The sequence below is a fragment of the Cervus canadensis genome, chromosome 20, assembly GCF_019320065.1.
Source record: "Cervus canadensis isolate Bull #8, Minnesota chromosome 20, ASM1932006v1, whole genome shotgun sequence".
Lineage (NCBI taxonomy): Eukaryota > Metazoa > Chordata > Mammalia > Artiodactyla > Cervidae > Cervus > Cervus canadensis.
In genome coordinates this window covers 28,349,325-28,368,983 of record NC_057405.1, presented here as the reverse complement: position 1 = coordinate 28,368,983, position 19,659 = coordinate 28,349,325, and the positions used below count along the sequence as shown (strand labels likewise).

General features: G+C 34.3%; 1 protein-coding gene across 9 annotated transcripts in view; it reads right to left on the bottom strand.

The window, feature by feature from the left end:
* Positions 1-2,088: 2,088 nt before the first annotated feature.
* The window catches only part of SENP6 (SUMO specific peptidase 6), a 133,059-nt gene continuing 115,488 nt past the window's right edge, over positions 2,089-19,659 (bottom strand). For all 9 annotated transcript variants that reach the window (XM_043439585.1, XM_043439587.1, XM_043439588.1 and 6 more), the window contains 6 exons: positions 16,352-16,782; positions 11,416-11,519; positions 11,088-11,176; positions 9,837-9,905; positions 9,584-9,734; positions 2,089-6,458 (listed from right to left, as the gene is read on the bottom strand). In XM_043439585.1, the coding sequence (XP_043295520.1) occupies positions 6,249-6,458; positions 9,584-9,734; positions 9,837-9,905; positions 11,088-11,176; positions 11,416-11,519; positions 16,352-16,782 (1,054 nt within the window). In that variant the 3' untranslated portion in view covers positions 2,089-6,248. The remainder of the gene's footprint in view (positions 6,459-9,583; positions 9,735-9,836; positions 9,906-11,087; positions 11,177-11,415; positions 11,520-16,351; positions 16,783-19,659) is intronic.

Genomic DNA, 19,659 nt, shown 5'->3' with positions numbered 1-19,659 from the left:
CAGGCTACATACAGTTCATGGGGTTGCAGAGTTGGACACAACTGAGTGACCAACACTTCCACTTTTTTTTCATAATTCACTTTGACCTTGATTATACTAGGTAGCTTGATTTTCACAAGATATTGCTGAAAGACAGAAGATGCTTTAAAAGTTTATATTGTCATCCCAGTTTTTATAAAAAAAAAGCATTTAATACATCTTTATACATACTCTATAAAGATTATATGGAGAATATATGAAAAAATACATACAAAGTTGTTAAATGAAGCTATAAAGGAAAGATAAATGTAGATTTAACCATTTTTTAAAAAAAAAGCTGTGTGGTGTGATCACATGCTTCAGTTATTCACATTTAACTGTAGATACACATAAAGTATTATTGAGTAGATATCATCAAATTATTTCATACAGTATTTCTTGACTCTAGGATGCTTCAATGCTTGGTGCTCTCTTGGTCTTACCTGCTTCAAGAAGTTTTCACATATATGGCTGCAAATGCTAAATAAATACCTCAGTGGTTCTCAGAGTGTGGTCTTGCATGGGTTGTTAGAAATGAAAATGTGTAGGCTTAACTGAAGATAATCCTGAATCAGAAATTGAGGATGGAGCCCAGTAATGTGTTTTATCGAACTTTGCAGGTGATTCCAATGCAATGCAAACTCATTCCTTGTTCAGTAAGATGTAGCCTTAATTCAGAGGTTAAAATGTGAAGAAAAAAAAAAAGTCCATCTTAGAAATAAGGTTAACTTTTAAAAATATGGACATTGCATTAATTTTCATCTTTTATCTAGCCAGGTTGACCTAGTTTCTAGGGTAAGATGGTGCCTAGCTTTGCTGGTGAAACTATGTCTTTGGACCTGTTTGTTTTTCTGTAAATCGGGAGTAATAACAGTACATATCTCATAGTCATTGTAAATAAATGAATTCACACATTTAAAATGTGTGGAACAGTGTTTGGCATATAGTGCACACTTGAACGAGGCCATCATCATTTAGGGCAGGTTACACATCTCCCTGCCTCATGGACTTTGCAGTCGGCAAGCACGATTCTTCTGCCCTCCCATACTTCATGTCCACCAGTAGTTCAAATGTTACAACTTCAGGGAAGATGTCCCCAACCTCCCCAGATTAGCCCTCATACAATTTGTGCTTTTCCTGCATGGCACTTATTTAAAATTATTTTTTCATGAGGCTGATTAACAGATGTCTTTCCATTATACTATAAGGAAGCTCCATGAGGGGAGATGGTATCTGTTTGGCTCCGTTTTAAACCCTGAATATCTAGTACAAAGTAGGTACTCGGAGTATTTCTTCTATATTTAAGGATCAATTTCATCTCTGGGCTTCCCTAATGGCTCAGACAGTAAAAAATCTGCCTGCAATGCAGGAGACTCAGGTCTGATACCTGGGTTGGGAAGATCCCCTGGAGAAAGAAATGGCAACCCACTCCAGTATTCTTGCTTGGAGAACTCCACGGAGAGAGGAGCCTAGCAGGCTACAGTCCATGGGGTGGCAAAAAGTCAGACATGACTGAGTGAATAACACTTTCTTTTCATCTGTTTTGGATCAAATCCTTTGCTGTCAACATATATAAAGCTAATTATAATAAATCTAGTGAGTTTTATAACAAGCTTTAAACAACTAATTTTCGGTTATTTGAGGGATTAAACATGGAAAGTATATCAAATCAATAAAGAGTACTTCTTTGCACAGATTTCTTCAGAATGAAAAAAAAACTGCTCCTAGCTATAAAGTTTGTGGGTTTCAATTTCATTCTAAACTAGAGGCTGATGGAGTGGAAATTAGGGGAGGCATAAGCTTGCAGTTAAGTGATTCAGATGTAAACAGAAGGAAGAGCCTCCAGATAATCTTTCAGCTCACTTTCATCTTTTTACACAATCTCTACTTGTGTATGAATGAGTTTAGGAAGTTTGATGACTTATAAAAATTACAATCATCAAATCTGTTTTCTCTAGAAGAATCCACTTTATATATAAAGAGTTAGGTCTGTAATTTTTTAATGATAATTATAAAAGAATGATTCACATGAAACTTCATTTCCCCAAGAATGATTCACATAAAACTTCATTTCCCCAAGACACTAGTCATTTATTTTCAAGTTTCCAAATCGTATACCCAAGTATTAATAAAATAAAATGTAAAAAAATAACCAGCCTCAGATAAGTCTCAAAAACATCTTCTCATAAAGTTCAGTTCACAAACACCCCAAATAGTTAATTCTGTCTTCTGATGGCTAGTATTTATAAGGAAGTTTAGAGAACCAGTGCAGGAGAAGAGAAAGAGGATATGGTCAAATTCTGAATTTAGTATACTGTGTTCTGTATTTTCCTTGTTTAATCATTCTGCATATTGGCTCCAAGAAACCTGCTAAATTTGTTTCAAAATTTTTCTAAACTTATTCAACCACAGAACTTCTCTCTCTCAAAACTAGAGTTAGCAAACACACTTTGAGAATTGTTAGTCTGGCTGCATTCTACAGATTGACAGACAAGTTCAGAATCCTAGTTAAAATGCTAAACAACTCTGGTTACAAACAACTCAGGAGTTACAACTCGTAACTCCTGGTGAACATTAAGAGTTCACAAATCATCCATTTAATAAATCCACTTTAGAATCTTATCAAGAGTTGATGTTCTTGTAATTTGCAGAATCTACTTTGCGCCTTTTGAAAAACAAGGTATCTGATGGTCTCTAACCTTTGAGTACTTTAATTTCTTTATAATTCTGCAAAGTTTAGTAACAGGAATTTATTAACTTTACCTATCAAGTTCTTAATCAGAATTTGGGAGGTAGGTGTAAAGTGGTATCTTAAAGCATTTGAGAGAAGAAAATGCAGGCAAGCCTTATTACCTTTGGGACCAGCAACTTGAAAGATGTTAGGGACATATATTGATCCTTTGCACATTTCTGGAAAATCCTTGTTTTGGATAATATGTTCCTCGCTATAATCTACAGTAAGTATGGCATGACTGCTGTGATAAAGACAGTGAAGACCTCTAAGCTTTTAACTTTTTTCTGTTTCAGACTATGATCTGTGGTACTTTCCTCTAAGTGCACTGCCCTCTGATTTCCTTAATAGTTCAGGGCATTCTACCACTATTTCTTCATCTGGCTTTTCAGAATTAAGATGGGGGGCCTATTTTCCCCAAGGTGTACATTTCTTCCACTTGATCAACCAATACTTCCTCTGTGGTTAAATTTAAGTTTTGAAGCACAGTTTTCGTAACTGTTTTACTTCTTCTTGGGAGTAGTGAAATGACAAATGTACCAGAAAGTCTTGCTGGAGTATTTTAGAACATTGTTCAGTAGGTTACGTTTCCTTCTATGGTCTGCCTCTGTCCATTCAGTGGTCAGCTCTCCATTGATGGTCCCTGGCTAGAGTCTGTGGTCTCCTTCCCCAATAATCTCCTCCTTCTGCTTTCTTCTCAGAGCCACCCTGCTGTCTGCACCTCTTCTACACACACAGTACCACACAGCCTCATCTCTGATGGGTTTTGTCTAACTAAATTATCCTTTCTATTACTACATCCCAGTAAGCTTTACACCACCAACTCTTGATCATATATATTAAAATATATTCTTTATTCTTCCTCTTCAGTGAATTTTCTGAGACTTTAATTATAATTTTTAACTTCTGGGAAATTAAAACATTCGTTTTTGTATCTTACAGTTCTCAGAGATCATAGTTTTTTAAAGAGAAAAATATGAAATTCATTTTGGTGACATAAACAAGATATAATTTAGATAATTATTTCATCCTTTCAAATAAAACCGCCTACATTTAATTAACTAATAATTTAAGCACAGGTTACTATGCTTAACTGATTTAGGTTTATGTGAACCTGAAATAACACTATTAAGTTTTCAGCTGTCTTAGCAACATCAAAGGAAAAGGACTAGTTGAATGCCAACTTTGCTCGTAAACTACCAAGAGCTAAGACACATACAAATTTTATGTCAAGTAATCTAAAACCCTTCTAAAAATGATTAAATGTTATTCTATCCAACAAGAAAACAAATACAACAAATCTATCTAATTAGTTAAGACACCAGATACTGTCATGCAGTTTCAGCATCTAGTAACAAACCTCTAAGCTTTAAAATTCTGCTTCACGACTTCTGAGTACTAATAATACATTTTAAAAGGTTGATACCCACTATAAACTACATGTAGAAGTACCAGGGCACACAATTAGCAAGTAAATGTGCATACACACCAAAGATTCTCAACTCTAATTTTGGAGCTCAACCTGGCAGTCTCCAAAGATTTGTCTCCAAAGCAAAGTCATTAGCTAGCATAACTTTTAAATATAGAATTTTATACAGGGTGGGAGAAATATGATCAAACAGCTGGATACTCTGCCTCTAGAAAGTTGACAGACATATCTGTATTTCTCATGTCAAAACATGATGGACTGAATTGGCCCATGGGACAGGTTATTTTTTTATCTTTTCAAAAATTAAGAGTGCAAAATGTAATCATTAGAAACTGAAACAAAAACAAGCATTTTAGAATAGTTCTTTCAGTACCATAAATTCTAACACAGTACAGTAAAAAAAAAAATGCCAGTTTTGCGTACTGCCATGAGGTTTTTAAAAAAATTTCTTTCTTGGTCCATATTCAGTAAATAATAAACTTGTCTTTTCATATCTGAGTTAAGAGCTCTAGGGTATTCCTTAAAAAGTAATAATATAATCACAAATAAAAATGTTAAGATAGTTCAAAGTAACAAGTCCATAATCAATAACACTAATGGTGATGTTCCTGAAACTTAACATTTTAATTTTTCCTTTAATGAGTGTGTATAAAGCAGATTTTTTCTATTTTTTTGGTTGTTGTTAACAACACCCCAAATCCACCCCAAACACATCCATGGACTTTGTTAAATTCAATAAATTAGCCTAAAATGTGGGTTGCAATGCCAGAAACGGCCAGATTAAAAATAAAGTAACTGCTGATTAAAAATGGTCTTTCTTTTATTCTCAACTATGTTTGCTATATGTGCTTTTTAAATTATTTAACAAAAAAGATGACTTTTCAAATATATAATTTCAAGTCTCAAAGTTAATTTGAAAGAATGTGTAACATTTCATTTGAAAATAATAGTTTCAGCAGGTATATGCAAGATTCCTACATGAACTGTAAATGTGTCACCACCACCACCACATTTTAGTGTTTTTAAAGGGGATTTCAAGATAAGACTATTATTTTCTGCAGTATGCAACTGATTAAAGATAGTACTTTTTACATGTAAAAATAATTTTCACTAAAAAACTCAGGTGCAAAAAGTCTGGTATTTTGTATATCAAAATAACAAGAACAAAATGAGCAATGAAAAAATAGCAAAAGTCATTACAAAAAATAGTAAATTCCTATTTAAATTTCTGTGTTCACAGGTTAAAAATGTTTATCAGTTAACTATATCACACAGATTGTAGATACTTTAAACTGTAATATAGGAAGGTAACATGGGATATTTGAAATTCAAGCTGTACTTACCAAAATAGTTTTAACCTGAGTTTTTGATATCTTCAGAAAGGTACTTCACAATAACATATGATATAGTTTTTACGTAGCAGTATAATTCAAAGTTATTTTTCTTTGACTGGCTTCTTCTTAAATAATTGAGTAAAATTAGAAATATTTATTATACTTTTGGGGCCAAGTTCTCCAAACACAAGGAAGTATCCGGGTTAAAAAAAAAAACCTGTTATTTTTTTTCCTGCTATACAAGCATATGAAGATGTCTTTCTTGTTCAAAATGCCTTCAATTTAATCTTATTTTTACATTTTATTTTAAAACAAATGCAAAAGTGAAAAGATCATCATAGATACTCGAATATTCCCATGAAATATAGCACACCCACTAAAGAATTTAATTTCACTAAAGAATATCAAATTAATCATTTCCTCCTATAAATATTTTCTTTTTATTTATTTGTGTTTAGAAGTTGCAGTTTTAAGTACTATTAACAGAAAATACATAACAAAAGCTTCCTAACAAGTGAAAAAAATAATTATAAATGCTGGAAAAATTGGCCTCATTAACATATTTACAGACTTTTACTTAATACATACTCCATTGGAAATTAATTATATGACATTTATACAATCATTAACATTTCCAAATCACTCTGAGTAGTGAGCATTTCAGTTCTTTACTGTCTATACCCAAAGTTGAAAGTCACTCAGTTCTGAAGACAATACTGACAAGCATCGGAAACAGTCAATCTGAGATGCTGTTGACGCACTGTTCTGCTCCTTCACCTAAAGACGTTTCTGTTGAGTAAGCGTCCTTATGCTTCTTCTTCTCTTTGCTCTGATCTTCCTGTAGCTTCAGAATTATGTTTCGGATTTCTTCTCTTTTTGTTCTCATTCTTGGGGGAGGAAACCAGTTTGCCAGATTCATTGGTAATTCAAAATTGAGAATTGGATTCTGAAAATAAAAATATTAAATGCACATTAGAAACTTATAATAAGTAATATTTTAGTTTCAATGACAAAAGCATTCCAGAGTAGAAATGAAAAAAAATCGGTAACATGCCAGGCATTTTGCTAGGCACTGGAGATGTAAGACAATTTCCGCTTACAGATCAGGGGTGAGCAAACTACAGCTAGTGGGTCAAATTCTGCCTACTGCCTGTTTTTGTAAATAAAGCCTTATTGGAACATAGCCACAGTAACTCATCTACATGCTGTCTACGAATGCTTTCTTTCATGCACAATAGCAGAATGGAGAGCAGAGACCGTATGGCCACAGAACCTAAAATATTTATGACCTGGCCCGTCATGAAAAGGATTGCTGACCCCAGTCTAGACAGATAACTCAACAATTAAAACAGTGGATGTGACAGGTATTAAGACAGGAGAAGCAGAGAGTCCTATGAGAATACATACCTAAGGGCATAGCACAATATCAAAAAGTGATGTTTATGCTAAGACCTAAAGGATGAGTAGGAATTAGTCAAATAAGGAATGATGGAAGCAACAGGGAAGAATATTCCAGGGAGGGAAACAGGCATCAATGTCTGGAGACGAGACAGAATATGAGATCCTGAAATGACATTCAGGTAGATGGTACACAGAATGCTGGAGTGAGAAGGGTAGAAAGAAGGCTAGAAGCTTGGACAGGAGTTAGAACATGCAGGCCATGTGAAGGATTCCAGTGTTTTAACTCAAGAGCACCAGGAAGCCATTATAAGATTTAAAGCAGAAAAGTAACATGATTAAATTTGGGTTTTGGGAAAACAACTGGGAAAAAAACACAGCAAGAGGCCCAGCAAGCTACACGTAAAATAATGAAAGTAGAACACTTTCTAACATCATACCCCAAAATAAACTCAAAATAGATTAAAGAACAAAATGTAAGGGCAGAAACTATAACACTCTTAAGAGGAAAACATAGCCGCCATGCTCTTTGACGTAAATCAGAGCAAGATCCCCTTTGACCCACCTCCCAGAGTAATGGAAATAAAAACAAATAAATGGGACTGAATTAAACTTAAAAGCATTTGCACAGCAAAGGAAATTATAAACAAAATGAAAAGACAGCCCTCAGAATGAGAGAAAACAACTGCAAACTGACAAAGGATTAACCTCCAAAATATACAAGCAACTCATGCATTTCAGTATCAGAAAAACAAACAACCTAATCAAGAAATTGGCAGAAGACCTAAACACGTTTCTCCAAAGAAGACATATAGATGGCCAACAAACACATGAAAAGATGTTCAACGTCACTCATTATTAGGGAAATGCAAATTAAAACTACAATGAGATATACCTCACACCAGTCAGAATGGCCATCATCAAAAAGTCTACAAACAATAAACGCTGGAGAGGATATAGAGAAAAGGGAACCCTCTTGCACTGTTGGTGGGAAGTGAACTGATACAGCCACTGTGGAGAGCAGTATGGAGATTTCTTATAAAACAAGGAGTAAAACGACCACATGACCCAGCAATCCCACTCCTGGGCATGTACCCTTAGAAAACCATAGTTCAAAAGGACACATGTACCCCAATGTTCAGTGTAGCACTATTTACAACAGGCAGGACATGGAAGCAGCCTAGATGTCCATTCAAAGATGAATGGATAAACAAGCTGTGGTATATATACACAATGGAATATTAGCCATAAAAAGGAATAAATTTTAGTCAGTTGAACTGAGGTGGATGAACCTAGAGCTTATTATACAGAGTGAAGGAAGGCAGAAGAAGAAAAACAAATATCGTATATTTAACGCACATATATGGAATCTGACGAATCTATCTGCAGGGGAAGAATAGAAACGCAGATGTAGAGAATGAACTTGTGGACACAGCAGGGGAAGGATACGGCAAGACGAATTGAGCAAGAGCACTGACATATATACACTACCATGTTTAAAATAGATAGCTAGTGGGAAGCTGCCGTACAACACAGGGAGCTTTTGTAAAGCAATTATCCTCCAATTAAAAATAAATAAATTTAAAAAAAATTTTAAAAAGTATACTAAACACATATATATGGAATTTAGAAAGATGGTAATGATGACCCTATATTCGAGGCAGCAAAAGAGACACAGATGTATAGACAGTCTTTTGGACTCTGTAGGAGAAGGCAAGGGTGGGATGATTTGAGAGAATAGCATGGAAACATGTGTATTATCATATGTGAAACAGATCGCCAGTCCAGGTTCAATGCATGAGACAGGGTGCTCAGAGCCGGTGCACTGGGATGACCCTGAGGGATGGGATGGGGAGGGAGGTGGGAGGGGGTTTAGGATGGGGAGCACATGTAAATCCATGGCTGATTCATGTCAATGTATGGCAAAAACCACTACAATACTGTAATTAGCCTCCAAATAAAATAAATAAATTAAAAAAAAAAAAAAGGAGGCCTAGCCAGAGGTTGGTACAGCACTGTGGAATAGTGATGCTAGTGAACTGAACTAAGAAAGTGGCACAGGGTTAAAGAACTCAGCATGAGTGACACTGAGTGATGGAATTTACATAACTTACGGCACAAATGGCTGGGGGATGAAGAAAAGGAAGAAGTCGAGATAAACTGTAAAGAATATCCAAGACAGGTATGCACGGTAAAGTCAAAAGAGTGTGTTATGAGGAAGGAATGCTCAGTGTCAATGGTGCTGGGAGGCCAGGAACAATTTCAGTATAAAGGTGAGGGTCAAGCCAGATTTTACAGATTTCAGAAGCAAGTAGGATTTGTGGAAATGGAAGACAACGACTATAAATATGTGTCCAGAAACACATTTGTGAAGGGGAGAAAAGAAGGTAAAAAGATAGAGCCTGAATCATGGCAGAGATTTCTTAAGGCCAAAAAAGCCAGTAGAGAAGAAGAGCTGATCACTGATAGAAGTGAGTGGATTCGTATTACACGGAGAACAGTCTTTTTTATGTCTTAAATATTCTCCGATTTATGAGTTTCTGCTCCCTGGAATAATTTTTGAAACAGCAGTTTTCAATCTCTCCAAAATATTTGATTATTGTGTTTTTTTTACACTAACGTAAGATCAAAAACACCATTTTATTAAGTCAGATCCAACCAACTGAAACCCACCTCAAAAAAGCTCTCCACATACTGCAACACATACACGCCACAGTCACTGAAGTTGTTTTGCTGCGGTACTTTTGGATTAGAGCCTTTCATAACATCTTTGGAAAAACTTCTTTTGCTTCCTTTTTTAACTTCCCATTCCACCTCTAAATACCTGCAATGATATGTATATAGTAAGAACACATACATACATATAAATACACATACTTCCTCATCCCCACCAGAATGCAAAGTACAGGTAGAGTTTTGAACTTACTCTCTTAGAATTTTGACAACATTTGACCGAGAAGGGCCTCTGAGTGAGTCCATCAGTAGGATACAAGGTCTGAAATGACCAAATATTAATATTTTTTAATGTTTAAGAGGCATAAAAAGATGTACATTAACAATAAAATGGAGGGGAGATATAAACCTTTTAGGCAAAAACACCTTAATACTTAACTACCCAGGATTATATTAAATACTTAATTATAGAGTAATAATTTAGCCATACCTAAGTTATGAACTTATTTCACCAAAGTTCCATAGCTAGTTCCTAAAAATACTTCAAAATTTAGTACAAAATCAAAGCAATTTTGAAAATTTGAACATTCCCTGTTCCAAAGTACCAAAAGTGAGACCACACAAAAGTAGAAGAAAGATAATCCCATTTAAAAAATCTACTGATAATTTAAATAACAAAACAGGTAATCTTCATATAAAAGAATTAGCTTGGAATCCACTGTTTTTGGCAAGATTCCACTTTAGAACACTTACTATAAAGAAAACACTTAACTTTCAGAATTTTGCTCTTAAACCTAAGTATGTGAGCGTGTTTAATGTAGTACAGAAGGTCCTGAAATGATTAAAGACCTAGGTTCTTCCTGGCTAACATTTTATGGGATTCGGAGAAAATCTTTTAACTACTCTAGGTCTCTATGTCTTCCTTTATATTAACATTTGCTTTTCAAATGCTGTTACTAGAATCTCAGACAAGATTTCCTACAAAAAGTCAAAAACAGATTAAGTCTAGAAACAGGTACTTCATCACTGAAGTCTGGAGAGATCTCAGAATATGTACTTCTGAGAACCAAAACAGACTCACTCTCAATGTGAGGTTCCCCGGATCACGCATCTTAGCACTGCCCTGAGTCACTCTACAGCCTCCACACAGTGGCTATGGAACGAGTGTAAACTCCAACTCCCATGTTACCAACGTGGATCTGAATGAAAATTCTTTTGTCCTTTCCTGCTTCAAATCACTACATATCCAAAAGGAATAGTGGCTCTCTATGCACTTGCACAGAGACGGAAAGTGGGCAAATGGAGAACTGAAAAGATTTCCATTCTCCCCAACTCAATCCCAACATTGGGCATGACCCAGGTTTTCCTCACTGATTCTGAAAGCCTTTGTGACTTTTGCTTAAGTGCTTGTTTATATTACAACAGTATGGTTAATATTTTATTCTAAGAGAGCATGTGAATAAAAGTCACCAAGTAGTTTACAAGATATACAGTAAATGCTTACTGTTTACAGATAGTAGGCTTTAAATGCCACTGTCCTATTTCTGAACTGCAGTTGTCATCAGCAAGGAGTCCATCATCACTGCTATCATCCTATGAAAGACAGCCTACTGTTAGTATTGAAGCTATAAAATCTAAATAACTAATAATAAAATAGCACCACTGAGGATAAAAATCCTTGTGGCAAACATGTAAAAAATATATCTCTAATTAGGTGATCAGACTTTAGAAAATGTTGAGTCACTCAATCCTGAAGGAACTGCAGAGGAATCCAAAGAAAAACTTTTAATGATATAAAATATTGGAACTACTTGCTAAACATTAGGTTTCACCTGGTTATCCTGATCTTCTGAGAAGTCGACAAATTCATCTTCAAGCATTTTACTACCTTCAGCTGATTCATCACTGTAGTTTAGTCTTATTTTGCTTAAACCATCTGTATCAATAAGAAATATTACATAATTCTTAAAAAGAATATGTACATAACTTAATAGTATATGATCTTAAAACTGATGGTAGCAATTATATAGTAATTACAAATATAAAATTTGTCTTAGCATGTAATATCACAAATACAAAATAAGTTACTTTTTTAAAAACCTGGATTGTCATTCTATTTACACAGCTGTTTCTACTACTCAGACCCAAAATTCATTAAACATTAAAAACTAGGTATCAATTCTATTATTAAAATTTATGTATATTTAAATACATGTCTATAAATAAAGATTTTGTGCTAGGTATGCTAGATATCTTTAATAACAGAAGCTGCAATAGTTTGAAAATAACTCAACTGTTAAATAACAGGAATACTCAGCAAATATAGAACATAAAATGAAATACTGTGTACATGTGAGAAATTAAAATTGTGAAAATATGGAAAATTGTATAAATCTTAAAAAATGATTAAAACATAGTAAGATGGGCTTGCTTTTGCACAAATAATTTTTTAAAAATACAAAAATGAAAATAATCATCATATTAGTATTTATGGATAAGGTCAACTTGGCACATTTTTCCTTCATGTTTGGTTATATTCATAAGATTTTTCAATAAAATAAAACAACACAAGCCAATGTAGGTATGAAAATAAATGACTCACAGAAATACCTGAAAAGAATTATTTTAAAGGTCTTTTTCAAGAATCCAAATCCTTAAAAATCAATGATTAAGCTTAAAGAAAGAGAAGACTTACAAAAAATAATGAAAACTGAGTCAGGAACTTTGATGCCAAATATACAAATATTGTTTACTATAGAGCATACCATTTCCAAGTTTTTAAAAGCATGACTTCAAGGTTTTTTGACAGGATTTAACTTATTTTAGTATGAGTTATTAAAAGAGCATTAAGAATACTAATATTATTAAGCAAGACAAGATGGGAAGATAACAGGATAAAAGTGCTCCCGAAAAGATATATTTAACATATATTAAGTTTAAATGTTGTGATCAAAAAAATACTATTTAAAATAATAAAGCCCTATGATTAATCCTTTTATTATGCAAAGAATAACCTTTACAATTTATCTTTTTAAAAATCTGTATTTTAATGTTTCTAAGCTAAAATACCTGTATTTAAGTAAAATTTGTCTAAATCCATAGGTAATTCAGAATTAGTAATTATAATCAAGTTGTTTTAGTAGCAAAATATTCTTAACTATACCTTCTACCTAGAAATTGTGTCAAATAAACATGAACTTTATACAAATGAAAATGCACGCGCATTGTAAAAGAGAGAGAAAAGTAAACAGTAGTCAGTTTCTTCAGTCATTCCGTCCAGTGAACAAATGCTCTAGTATAAATTGAGGGGCAGTAACTCAATCAGCAATTCTCTCAACCAGTCCCAGTCCCTGAGGTTCTCACACAGTGAGATCATCTGAAGATGCCGAACCAAGTGTGATTCTAGAGTTTAAACATACATATTGTTCATGTATTGATACCATACATCGCAAGACAACTATTTCAAATAGTACCCAACTGAAAAAACAGCAAATCAAAGTAATAACAGACATTATTACTTTCCTACAGTTGATCTTAAAAACCCAATCCCTGTGTCAAGATACAATTCTACTTATTACCTGTAGCATGTCAACCTACATCGAAGTCACTTGTGACTATATGTGTTCAGTGGTTAAATTATGTTTAAACTACCTAAAATGCTTCATTTAAATCCTGTCAACTATCAGACCAAACAGAAATGGATCAATAAGATACAAATCATAATCACAAAAAATTTTTACAAAGCTCTCCTCTTCTTAAATTTTGATGTCATAATTTTATATAGCATAGACTGCTTAAACCATCCTCTCTGAGGCTATTCAATGTTCTTTTGGGTGAGTGATGCCTTGAAAACATCTGATGAAAAATGAGACTTCATTCCTTAAAAAAATACAAGCCCATTCTAGGGAACTGTGGGACACTATCATCACTGGATTAAGATAAACATTAAAAAAGGATAGAAAAACACCAGTGTATCACACACAGTAATGTTAAATTAATTACCTTTAAAGATAATTGATATAGTTACACACATACTTAAAAAAAAAAAGCACAAACTATAATCTTTCAAAGAAGAATAAACAGATATTGAAAGAGCAAACTAAAGGATTCACTGGGACATATACTCAAATTCAACCGGTTACTTCTCAACTAGAACACTAACTTGTAGGAAAGGGCACTTCCTAGGAATTTCTGGGATTTGTGTATACAAAGGAAGCCCTAAGGCTTTGTCTCATTGCTCTAAGTCATGCATTTTAATTCATTTTTTAACTTGAATTCATATTAAACTATATGAAATTATTGATCAAAAAGGAACTTAAAAAATGTTCTATAGAGATATAATTCACATACCATACAATTCACCCCCTTAAAGTGTACGTTTTTGGTATATTTACACATTGTGTGCAACCATCACCAGAGTCAATTTTAAAACATTTTCAAAATGTTTCAAATCTCAAAACAAACAAGCAAAAACAAACCTCTAAACCCTTTAGCTATCACTCCCTTTTACCCATATTCCTCTCCAACCCCCAAGCAGCCTTAAGCAACCATTAATCCACTCTTATATAGGCTTTCTGTTTGGGAGATTTAATACAAATAGAATCACATTAATATGTGGTATTCTGTGACTACTTCAACTTAACATGTTCTCAGTTTCATCCATTTGTAATGTGTATCACTACTTCATTTCTTTTTATGGCCTAATAATATTCCATTAAATAGACATATCATGTTTTCATTATCCATCTATTGAACATCTGGGTTGTTTCTACCTTTTGACTGTTGTGAATAATGCTGCTATAATTGTTCATGCCCAAGTTTTTGTGTGGACATATGTTTTTATTTCTCTTGGGTATTTATCTAGGAGTGGAACTGCTGGATCATATCATAGCTTTATGTCTTAACTTTTTAAGGAACTGTCAAACTGTCTTCCAAAGCAAGCTGTAGCATTTTACCTTCCTACGTTAATAATATACAAAGTTTTCAATTTCCCCACATCCTCACCAACACCTGTTGGAATCGGACTTTCAAGCCATGCTCTATAGAAAGGCTCAAGCAGCCATTAATCCACTCTGTAGGCTTGTGGCTTTGACTTATATTTCCCTCATGGCCAACAATATCCAGCATCTTCTCATGTACTAACTGGCAGGACTTTTGTTCAAAGGTGGTGAAAAACAGTGCACATGCCTTGAAGGCTTAATCTTCAGAATGCCCATCTACGCAATGCTTTCAGTGTAGCAAAATGTTAATTAATGTAGCTATTCAATGCCTTTTATTACTTTTTTCTTCTATTCAAGTATTAAAATACTAAAACTGAAAAAAAATTACAGTGACTTGGTGACTACCTATTTTGCCTTTCTTCATTCCATTTCCTCCCTGATGAAATATATTAGAAAGTGAGCAAAAAAATAAGTACTGTTGACCCTTGAACAGCACAGATTTGAACTGCACTGGTCCACTTACACATGGATTTTTTTTCTCCCAAGAAAGAGGTTAGTACACTACTGCACAGTCCGAGGCTGGCTGAATGCACGGATGTGAATCTGTGGATGTGGAACTGTGGTATGACACAAATGGCTGATTGTGATACAGTCAGAGGTGGATTTTGACTGTCAGAGGGTCAGCACCCCTAAACCCCATGCTGTTCAAGGGTCAACTGCACTTATCTGCTTGGTTTTGATGTACTTTTTTGCTTTACCTGCTAAATTCCCCCCTTTTGCCTCTTATCTTATACCCCCTAAAAGGCACAAAGACCAATATTCATAGGCCTAATATCAGCTTTGTGCAGCTGAGAATGTCAAACAACAGATATTTTCTAAGAGCACAGCAACAGCTTTCCGATTGACTAAGACGACACAGGCTGGGAGAAGCACCACACATATATGTTCAGCATTCACAGCTTAAAGGTTCTTTCTGAGGTCACATAATTTCTCCTGTGTCTTATACTGAGTTTTTTCCTCCAAAGAGAATGTATTAAATCTATTCATAGTTTATTAAGTTTGCTATCCTATATACATAGCATACTACAGTTCACAAAGTGGACTATTATACTTTGAGGTTGAAGTGGAAATTCTGCAGTTGACCTGATAAAAAAATTTAAGTATTTGAAGAGAAACCTTAGATTTCCAGAGTAAGTGCTAGCAATATGGACCTGATTCAAGGAAAGACACAATCTGTTAGAACTGAAGGGAAATAAAAAAGCAGAGGTTGGACCAGTGCCCTTCTTTCCCCTGAAAACCATGAAAGAGAGTGAGAACAGGAGCTGACCTTTAATTTCAATGTCAACAACTATTTGGAGGAAAAAGCTTTAATTTTTGCCTCTTGATCTCAATTTGCCCATCTGTAAATTGAGAAGATCAAACTAATTTGCCTTATAGATTTAAGATTGTGCAACCACTGTTTATGCTGAATAAGTAAATTTCCTACAAAATAAAAACAAGTTCCTACAAATGGAAAATGCAGACCTTGTACTATAATTTTAAAACTGTACTCTTTGTAAGGATGAGGGTAGGAGACTCACTATTAAGGGGGCACAAGAGAACTGTTTTGAGTAATGGCAAGGTTCTAAATCTTGATTGCTGTAATGATTACATGACTATATACATTTATCAAAGCTCACTGAGCTATATTCATGAGTGAATGTTACTGTCAGTAAATTATACAATAAACCTGACTTTAAGAAAAAGTGCACCCTGAAATTTTAATCCTATATCTAAAACCTCCAACTTACTCTGCACTCTTTGGTTTCTGAAACATTTGGTGACGTACCTGTATGGTGCATAGAACTTAAATATTCATTCTGTAGGCCATCCTCACTTTCAGTCCTATCAACAAATTGCTGGCATGCGGGTTCTCCTTTATTCAAGTCTTCATTTTCACTTGCAGTATGATTTATTTTTTTCAGACTACATTTCACACTGCTTATGTTTCTCCGATAACGAGGGTCACTTTCTTCCTGTTCATTATTTGAATCAATTACAGCTATGCAATGCTTTCTGTTTAGCATCTTCTTAATTACAGGCTTGGCAGCAGAGTTTTGTGAACAATTGTCCATTTCACTGGGTGAAGGAGAAGAAATACAACTGTCCTCTACAGGTGAACTTTTTTGCGTGACTGTATTTTCATGGTAATGAGGATTAGGTTCATACTTTGGTTTTTCCAAACCAGGGAAACAAACAACGGCCAAAAACCAGTGTGCACTGTAAAAAACAAATGAAACTACTGAATATATTATTAGAAAACTTTATTATATTTGGCAATAAATATTAAAATATTTTTTAAAAAATCTTCTGTAAACAAATTTATTAAGAATGCCCAATTTTTTCAATTCTTAAATTAATCTACTTGTCTGAAGACTCACTGATTCATTAACAGAATATAATGTCTATTCAAAAACAACATAATTTTTGTCAGAATTACTTAGCCTGCATTCACTTTTGCAAACAATCCTTTGAACAATTTGTTTTTGGAATGAAAAATTCATCGTTTTCCAGGCAATTTAACAAAATGTAAATTATATCACTGCAATTCATCATTACCATTTACCTTTCCTTTGTTCTATTTATGCCAAGGGTAATAAACCAGCAACATTAAAATATCTTCAGAAGTCTAACTAATTAATTAGACTTTATAAGTTTGAACATTTTCTAAATATTGTACATAATAGTTTTTAAAAAACTTTTCATCTGTTTTTCTTATTAATAAGGTGAGTGAATGAGTGAAAGTTGCTCAGTTGTGTCCGACTCTTTGTGACCCCATGGACTAGACAGTCCATGGAATTCTCAAGGCCAGAATGCTTGAGTGGGTAGTCTTTCCCTTCTGCAGGGGATCTTCCCAACCCAGGGATCGAATCTAAGTCTCATGCATTGCAGTATTCTTTACTAGCTGAGCCATCAGGGAAGCCCAAGAATACTGGAATGGGTAGCCTATCCCTTCTCCAGTGGATCTTCCCGACCCAGGAATCGAACCGGAGACTCCTGCATTGCAGGCAGACTCTTTGCCAAACAATCTATCAGGGAAGCTTGGTTAATATTAACTAGGTATTATTAAGTATTAATATTAGGTATTAATAGCTACTAATAAAACTTATTAGGAATTAATAAGGTAGGGATTTCTTAATACTGAAAATATTATTCTTGTCTCATACTCTACTTAAATAAAATACACTAAATTGAAATAATGTATCTAGTCTAATTATCAGTACAGAAGTATCAGTAGGATTCCAGCTAAAGTTGAATTCAGGTATCATCATAGTTCCTGACAGTAGGATATAAGCTATGAGTAAGAAACTATACAGCTAAAAGTGGCTAATATTCATTAATCTAATTAATTTTATTAAGGGCTTACTATTTGCTAGGCACAGTGTTATGTGAAAGAGTCACATAACACTGAACCTGGTGGCTCAGACAGTAAACAATCTGCCTGTAATGCAGGAGAACCAGGTTTGATCCCTGGGTTGGGAAGATTCCCTGGAGAAGGGAATGGCAACCCACTCCAATGAACAGGCTAAAGATGTCAGATAATTTATTAGCTGAGCACAATATTTGTCATAGAGTATGGTGTTCAGTAGATATTGGCTGTATGAAAAATGAATGCTGACCCAGACAGAAGTTATTGCATGTTCTATTTATGCAAAATATTAAATCCCCTCAAGGTAATACTAAGAAGCACTGTATGTCTCTTCATTAGACACAACAAGTAGAAAAGTTCACAGAGGCTGCCTTCATCCTCAGTACTGAAAATCCAGATGGAGAAATGCTTCTCTCCTCTTCTTAATTATTAATCCTCAGGACCGTATGGACTTAGGTCAGGCCAGGCTGGGAGAAGAGTGCACACCGTCTTCCTCACTTCATCAACCCAAAGACACAGCTGATACTAAGTCACATCTCAACTTCAGAAAGGTTATAAAGTGAAAAAATGTACTTTAAAAGTTGATTAAATGTGGTATAGCATAGTGATTCTCAAGCTACAGCTGAAACCGAAGTCTATCACAGTTATAAACATATTTCAGCTATGACAATATGGATGAGCCATAGTTTTTCTGTTGCCTCATCTAATAACTTGGAAAAAAAAAATCTTCCTTCACCTAGCTGTAAAGAGAAAGCTGAATTGGATACATCTGACCTCACTTTCAACCTCTAAGAACCAGAGTTTTGCTTTTATGATCCCTTTTAATGGCAGATACCTTGACCTTAAGCCATTAGTGAGAGCCATGGCTAAAACGGGCAATTTCACTTAGTTTAATTTGATGTTTGATTTAGGTTCAAACATCAAATTTCTGCTCCTTGTCAATTACTATAATTTTAAACAAATATCTTATCAACTTATAGCTTAAAGAAATTATGACCACCAGGAAAATTAAAATAGATGACGAATACAGGGCAGCCTATATAGTTAGTTTTATCTCTTAAAAAAAAAAAGCCCTCATGATCTGGAGGTTATTCTTCCACCTACAAACAGCACAGTTATCCTGAGGAACACAACTAATTCACTCTCTACCTTTCACCAAGACAACCAAGATGACACAAAGCACTAAACATAGTGTCTATCCACATCAGATACCGTTGACTAAGGATTTGCCTCTATTACTAAATTACATGTGCCTCCAATTATGTTGTTATTTTAAATTTTTATAATTAATTTCTGACAAATGGCTTCCCATGACAAATATCCCTCCCTTTTACCAAGTGGGCAGCTCATTTGCTATTTGATATGACAAATTAATGTCAAGAAATCTAATTTTGAGGAAAATGAAGAAATTATAAAGATCAGTTTTAAACTTAGTTTTACATTTTACTGATACTATGATACTATGTTTGACTCAAATCATTTTGAAGAGGTTGGACTTTACAGTCATAACCAGTCTAGTTTTAACCTAATCTACCTATCTTTGGCTGGGCTAATTAGAAATCATAAAAGGTGTTATAATTAAAGCATGATTTTAAATGAAAGAATCTGACTATACTACAGAGTAAATGTTTTTTTATAGTGAGAAAAAGAGAACATTCAGAAGCTAGCTTGCCACAGACAGGCTTATTCGACATTAAAAATCTTATAAAACACCAACCTCAGACAAA